The sequence below is a fragment of the Platalea leucorodia genome, assembly GCF_965183815.1.
Source record: "Platalea leucorodia genome assembly, contig: HAP1_HAP1_SCAFFOLD_273, whole genome shotgun sequence".
Taxonomy (NCBI): Eukaryota; Metazoa; Chordata; class Aves; order Pelecaniformes; family Threskiornithidae; genus Platalea; species Platalea leucorodia.
In genome coordinates this window covers 12748-20156 of record NW_028121299.1, presented here as the reverse complement: position 1 = coordinate 20156, position 7409 = coordinate 12748, and the positions used below count along the sequence as shown (strand labels likewise).

Below are 7409 nucleotides of genomic sequence, written 5' to 3'. Positions count from 1 at the left end.
CCTCTGGTGTTTGAGGAACAGGCCAAAAAGAAGTGTCCCAATCTGTCCTGACAGAAGGAAACATGGGACAGACTAACCCTTTATAATGATGACAGAGGAGACTGACTGGCTGGGTAGAAACCTCTGCATCTGGAACCCCACCACCCCATACAAGAAAGACACTTCTAAGCTTTCATGAACTCAGCAGAGACCACTAGAGCACCTGAGTTGTGAGGACAAGCTGAGGAAAGTGGCTCTTGTTTAGCTTGATGAAGAGACAGCTTAAAGAGAAGGTACTAGCAGCCTTCCAGCACCTACCAGGAGATTACTGAAAAGACACAGCTGGGCTGTTTACAGAGGTGCATGGCAGAAAGACAAAAGACATGGTCATAGCCTGGAACAGGGGAGATTCTGACCTGGAATAGGGAGAACACTGACCCTGAGGACAGACAGACATTGGACCAAGTTGCCCAGGCAGGCTACGGAATGTCCATCCTTTGAGGTTTTCAAGACCCCACGGGACACAGCCCTGACCACCAAGTCTGACTTCACTGGAGACCATGCTCTGAGCAGTTGCTTACCACAAATGGCATCCCAGGGTCCCTCTCTCCCTTTGCTTTCAGTGGAGAGACAAGGGAGCCTACTTGTCATGAGGTGCAAATCAACAGAGGTGGGAAGTGTCATGCCCTCTTGCTCCCCTTGACCTAAAGCCAGAGCAAAGGAGAACCCCGTGCAGCATTCCTTCAGGAGGGTGGAATCCTAACTGGCAGTCTAGATCAGTAGCTGAGCTCACTTGAGCCCCCAGCAAGATAGGCACCTTTGCTGCTAGGAAAGGTTTGGGTTTCCTCTCTCCTCAACAGGCAGAGCCTGGCACCCCTGAGGGTGATCCATCCTGGCCCACATTACCAGCCTCCTCAGCTTGGAGGAAGTGCCTCCTTTCTCCCCACGGACCATTCAGGGAGCCTGGAAGGAGAAGCTGTGGCACATATCTCATTGTAGTTCTGCTCCATGAGTCTGAAGAGATCACGGCTCACTCCCCTGGCTCATTTCCACTCTTCCTAAGAGCACAGAGATCCAGGGGAGGGCAGCTCAGGGCTTTCATCCCCACAGGGCTTCAGCTGCACAGCGCTCACTTTCGGCGACACAAAGAGAGCCTTGAGCTGCAGCAGGAACCTTCAGGAGACTCTTCTATAAACCCAGGAGGCACTGCAGAGCTGGTGACATTCAGGAGCTCCTGAAGACTCACAGAAGGAGATGCTGATAGCGTGCAAGAGCAGAGCAATGACTGAGTCACGGGTCAGAGTCTGCAGGCAGAATTGGAAAGGGGAGGATGGAATGGGGAAGAGGCAGAGCAAGGCACCCAGATCTTGCCTTTCATCCTCCATTACCCTCAAAGGAAAGGTTATCACATCCTGCTGGGGATTACAGGTAGGTGCTGGATTTGCTGAGGCAGAGATACAGGCAGTGTGGTTGTCAGTACAGTCAGAGCTGTGGGGCATAAGCTAATGGGCACTCACGCACCTCAGTGGACATGAAGAGGTTGGGCCAGTGTGCCAATACATGTCCCTTATTTCCTCAGCTCTCTTAATCTCTCTCTGTCTCTTTCTCCTTCTTGCTTCTATCTTAGGGATCGATCTCAATCCCTCACCTCTCTCACAGCTGTCTCTCAGCCATCCACATGGGATGTGACTTACTGGGAGCAGTGAATCTGAGGCACCCTCCCCATAGAAGCACCTTCAGGAACAAGGCATGCCAGTGTATGCTGGGTGAATCACTGAGTAAAAGGGCTCCTCCATCCCAGGAACTCTCTGGGCTGCCTAGGTGCCTGCCTTGGTCATCTCCAGCTCTCTGTAAATGGTATAAAGTTTTGACACAGGGAATCATCAGGCACAGTGTTTTGTCTGACCTGAGCATTATGAAAGCCCAAGGAGGAGGCGTGGGCAAAGTGCTCTCTCTCTCAGCCACGGATGTTCCCTGGGCAGGCAATCAGGCATGTATCAGGCATGTACTGGAAACCTGTGCTTGATGATGATCCTGCACTGCCCCAGCCCCACTCACCCTCAGGACACTCCTGTGTCTTCATTGCAATGCTGAGCAGGGAGCCCTGAGAACTCAGATGGGAATACTGAGGTCCAGGTGCTGTGCTGCTGCACGGAGGCAGCCCAAATGCATTCAGAAATTGAAGGTGAGGAGATAAAGATGTTCAGAAAATGATCATAGAATCATAGAATCATTAAGGTTGGAAAAGACCCTTAAGATCATCGAGTCCAACCGTTAACCTAGCACTGCCAAGTCCACCACTAAACCATGTCCTCAAGCACCACGTCACCCCTGTCCTTTTCCCCTCCTCCTCATGCAGCATCACTTTTCCTCATTTGGCTTAGACAGCTCAGGTACCTCGTCTCTGGAATTCAGTTTTCCCTGCCCTTCTCTCCCAAGTTCCCATCTGCTTGTACATCTCCTGTCTAACAGACCCTTTGCAGTGCCTTCAACTACCAAGCTGGTAACTCCTGGCCACTCTTGGTCAGTGGAAAGAGATGGACTGTCCAGGGACAGAATTGTCTCATCAGAAAGCAACTGTTTCAGGGAGTTGAGACCACTAATCCTGTTCAGGGTCCATTCTTCCCCAGAGTGAAGAAACAGTCTATGGCACAATGTGTTCCCTTAAAGGCTTTTTCGCATGATGGGGCTTTTCTGTCTGGCCCATCTTTCTGTTGCTTGAAAGCAGGACTTGGCTAATGCCTATGCTGGGTACTACTGGGAAGAACTTCATGTGTCATAATCTAATGTGAGCAAATGAACATTCTCTTTTATTCCACAGAAAGAGGTGCCTCAATGCAGTAACTCATCTCTCTAATCAGAGGAGATTCTTCTAAGAAGAGCAGTTCGGGTCTCTTGAAGAACCTGTTCCTGCCCTTTCACTAGGAATGGAGCCCCTAAACCAAGTGGGAATTCAGTCAGATGAGGGAAAACCTCCATGTGGTCTCTGGAAATGACTTCTTCCCAATTCCTTTTTACAACAAACACAGAAGCGCATGCCCTTCCTCAGGTTCCCGTCCTGCCAAGTGGGGAAAAGAAGGTCCTACAGCACTTCATGGAGAAAGAGGAATGGGACAACCAGACATCACCAGTGGAGTTCCTCCTGCTGGGACTGAGTAATGTCCACAAGCTTCAGATCCCTCTCTTTCTCCTCTCTCTCATGATCTACATGGTGACTGTGTTTGTTAACATCCTCATTGTTGTGCTGGTGGTGGCAGATCGGCATCTTCACACTCCCCTGTACATCTTCCTGGGGAATTTCTCCAGTGTGGAAATCTGCTATACCTCCACTATCCTGCCCAGGCTGCTGGCCAGCTTCCTAACCAGGGACAGAACCATTTCTGCTCAAGGCTGCATGACACAATTCTTTTTTTTTGCCTGTTGTGCAGGTACCGAGTGTTATCTGTTGGCCATCATGTCCTATGATCGGTACTTGGCCATATGCCACCCCCTGCTCTATGCCAGCCTCATGCAGCAGAAGCTCTGTTTCCAGCTGGCGGCTGGGTCTTGGCTAGCAGGATTACTAATGTCTACCGTAGTCACTGGGCTACTTTCCAACTTACACTTCTGTGGTCCCAATGCAATTGATCACTTCTTCTGTGATTTTGCCCCATTGCTGGAGCTCGCCTGCAGTGACACCACGGTGCTTAGACTGGTTACTTTCATCATCTGCTTTCTGGATGTGGTCTTCCCCTTTGTGTTCACCTTGGTATCCTATATCTGCATCATAGTTGTGATCCTGAGGATCCCAGCCACCACGGGGAGGCAGAAGGCCTTCTCCACCTGCTCCTCTCACCTCAGTGTGGTCACTGTTTTCTATGGTACCCTCATCGTTGTCTATATGATACCCAGAACAGCCTCACTGAGGCAGCTCAATACAGTGCTATCCTTTTTCTACACCATCCTCACACCCATGGCCAATCCACTCCTCTACAGCCTGCGGAACAGGCAAGTGAAGGGGGCTCTTGGAAATGCCCTCAGAAAGACTGTGGCCTGCATCGAGAGCTCCTACTAGTTGTGATCCACCAGGAATAAACAGGTTGCAGTTGTGTCAAGTGTGGACAACTCAGAAGTGCAGATTTTGTGTACCAGGTATATCTTTAGAAGTGCAGAATCTTGGGACTGTTTAGGGAATGAGAAGCGGGAAAAGAGAATTTGTGTCTTAAGGAAATACAGGTCTGGTGTTGAAGAGTGTAAAAAACTTCCCTGGCTTTCTTCTTGCTTTAAAGTAACCACAGTTGTGATCCTGCAAGTGGGAGCTGTTGAAATGCCACACCTGCCCAGGACTGGCAGAAAACTTTCTCTAAACATGCTGTTTTCTCTTCCGTTAGCCAGCCAAGCTGAGGGGTGGGGGTCCTGCGTGTCTGGGATTCCTCAGGACATCTTCATATTGTCAGTGAGAAGGGGGGAGTTGAATCAAGCCCTTCCACTGGACATGTCTAAATCTGAGTAGATGAATCCCATCCTTCCTGTTCTCTGGGCTGTCTAGCAGAGGAGAACTGTGAAAGCTAGTCTGATAGGGCCAGCCCCTCTGAAAAAAAAAAAAAAAACACAAGTAGATCCTTCTTCAGAAGAAGGGTACATGAGCTGGGTCTCAGCTTCCCAAATTTTTAACACAGAAATCATTACTTTCCATTTCTTTCCTTCTCCTAATCTGACCCCCCTCCAGCCTGCTTCCCCCAGTGTAATTACTTATTTGTTTCCCACTGGCTGACTTAGATATTGCAACCTGAGTCCTCCTGTTTTCTTCTTTCTTGCAAAAGAGAGTGAGGTCATGCTCATGGGCCATGACTGAGGACATCCACCCCCAGCAGCGGGCTTTCCCCATTTCCTAAGCTGAGGCATGCGCACAAGATGGAAATGCCTCCATCACCCCTGATTTGCGCAAGGACCTTCAGCCCTGACATACTCCCACAACACACTTATTCCTCCTCCACGCACAGACATAAATCCCTTCCCACTTCCAGGCTCAAATCATGGCTGCAAGAATTTGATGCACTTCAGAAGAGGCCTTGAGCTTCTTGGATCTTCTTGGTGCTTACGGCAATGTTCCTGGCTCCCTCCAGATTTGATGGACTTCCTTTATATAACAAGACTTTATGACAAGCTTTTATGAAATGTTTGTTTTTCTGTCATTCCTGTGTGTGGAAAGAGTAGACACAATAAAGAAAGAAATATCCACCAAAACGGATGCTGAGTGAAGTGCCAGTAAGAACCAGGTGAGGCACCCTCCTGGCTGTGGCTTCCTGGCAAGAAGTCTGTCCTGAGAAGGGGATCCAGCCTCTGCCACTCTGGAGTGGGGAATCAGCAGTGTCCATGCCACCTGGCAGAGACTGTCTGTCCAAGCACAGTTACTGTCTTCTCAGCTTTGAGCGCGAGCTTGAAAATGCTTGGCTGCAGGGGTAGTGCCTGCGGGATTATCACCGCTCCAAAAGAGCAGTCCTTCCAGGTCTTTCTTGAGCAAAAATGGGAGAGTCATTGCTGAGGATGGGCTTTGGGGCCATGTGTGCAAAGCAGAATCGATGAGCAGCCCATCCCCTTAACTCCACTCAACCACTCCAGAAGGTCACAGTGACTGTGCTCTGGTTTTGATTCCCCTAAACCCTCTCTGCTAGGCAGGGGCTCAGCAGGGAAAAATCTATGGCACTGGGCAACACAATTGCCCCAGCTGTACCAGCGTGAGGACACCATCCCTGCGTGTGGTCAAACCATCAGCCTTTGGGTTAACAGCTGAGCACGCTCACCCACCCTGCCACAGGGACCCCAGCCAGGGCTGTCCCCGGGCACGGCTTTGCTGTCAGGACAGACATCAGTGCTGAAGGAATGGGAAGGTCCCTGAGCCCAACGCCCATCCCCAGCCCCATGGAGATGGAAGCCTGCTGTTCACCTCACCTGCAGGGCTGCTGGGGAACAGAGGGGTGCAGGGGGAGGCCTGGTGCCTGGAGGAGGGGGTATAAGATTTCTGCCTCCATGTGCCCTCCACAGCATGCCCTGGGATGCCATCGGAGCCTGGGGGCACATCAGTCCAGGGAGGGCATTTCCCTCACCCTGTTGCACTGCTGCTGCTGGGGAGCAGGGGACAGATGTGGCACAGATGGCTGTTGCCCTGGGTGGCAGAGGAGGCTCAGGGGAAAGGATTTTCTCCTCTCCATTGACCCATCCCGGAGTGGGCCAGAGTGTGGGAGCAGCACCTGCAGCAAGAGCCTGCTTCTGCCCCATTGACCTGCAGAGACCTTGAAGGGCAGCGCTCTGCAGTGCAGCCCTGTGCCAGGATCAGGCCCCAATTTCCCCCATCTCAGGAGGATTCAAGTGCTGTTTGCTGCAGAGGGTCCCTGGGCACCCAGGGGAATACAGGACTTGTCATAGGCACATCACGGGAGGAGAGTGCCTCTCCTGCTGGCAGGTGTCAAGGGGATGTAGCTCAGTGGCAGAGCACCTGCTTTGCATGTGGGAGGTCCTGGGTTCAATCCCCAGCATCTCCAGGGGTACTTTTGCCCTGACTCCCCAGCCTCAGGCAGGTGCAGGCTGGAGCTCGGGCACTGGTCCTCTCCAGGCCCTGTGGGCCTGCCCTACCCACCCAGGGCTTGCCTGTGAGGTGAGGAGGGCTGTGGGAGGGCTGTGTGTGCTGCCTCTGCTGAGCCCCCTCTTGGAGGAGAAGCAGGCAGCTGTGCTGGACCTGAGCTCAGGTCACTGCCCTGCACCACAGACCCACCCCACCGCCCAGGGACAATGCTCAGCAGCAGAGTGTGGGGGGACCTCAGGGAGGGGAGAGGTGTCAGCAGCACACTAGGAATCATTTCTGGCTGTGCTGAGAGATGTGGTGTGAGGGTGCTGGTCCAGCCCAGGCGCCCTTTAGGATCAGGGCCACACTGCCCTGGTGGCTTTCCAGGGATAAGGGTCTGACATTGTCCTGACTCCAGGTGGAGATCCCATACCGCATAGGGAAGCGCTCCTCTGTGCCAGCAGGGAGGTCTGTCTGAGTTGGACGAGCCTGGGCAAGGCTGTGGGACTCCCAGCTGGAGGAATGACATTTCTTATCCTGACCCTGTCTCCAAGTGCTTCTGCTTCCAGCATCATCACTGGCTTAAGCAGAGCCTCAGCTCAGGGCATGTGGAGCTCCTGAGGCCAGACACAGCCAACAGATATGGGGCTGGTGCCCACCTCTTGTTCCTGGAGTGTTTGGTGTCTCTGTCGATGCTGCGCTGGTGGGATCAGGGAGGCACAGGCCTGTCCACAGCCGTGCACAGGCGGGAAGGGCCAGATGGTGCCATGGCTGGTCCCGCAGCTAAAACACCCGCAACCAAACTGGAGTGTGAGACTTGGCCTTTCACTGCAGGGTGCTCAGCCCCCGGGAACAGTGAGCCCAAACTAAGAGAAATAATGCTGCTCTC

At 52.5% G+C, this 7409-nt stretch overlaps 1 protein-coding gene across 1 annotated transcript; it reads left to right on the top strand.

Moving 5' to 3' along the window:
* Window positions 1-3073: 3073 nt before the first annotated feature.
* LOC309603958 (olfactory receptor 5AP2-like) lies at window positions 3074-4033 on the top strand (the record flags this gene model as incomplete). Its single annotated transcript, XM_082338830.1, has 1 exon — window positions 3074-4033. One exon carries the CDS (start codon window positions 3074-3076, stop codon window positions 4031-4033), a length of 960 nt encoding a protein of 319 aa, XP_082194956.1.
* Between the last annotated feature and the right edge of the window lie 3376 nt (window positions 4034-7409).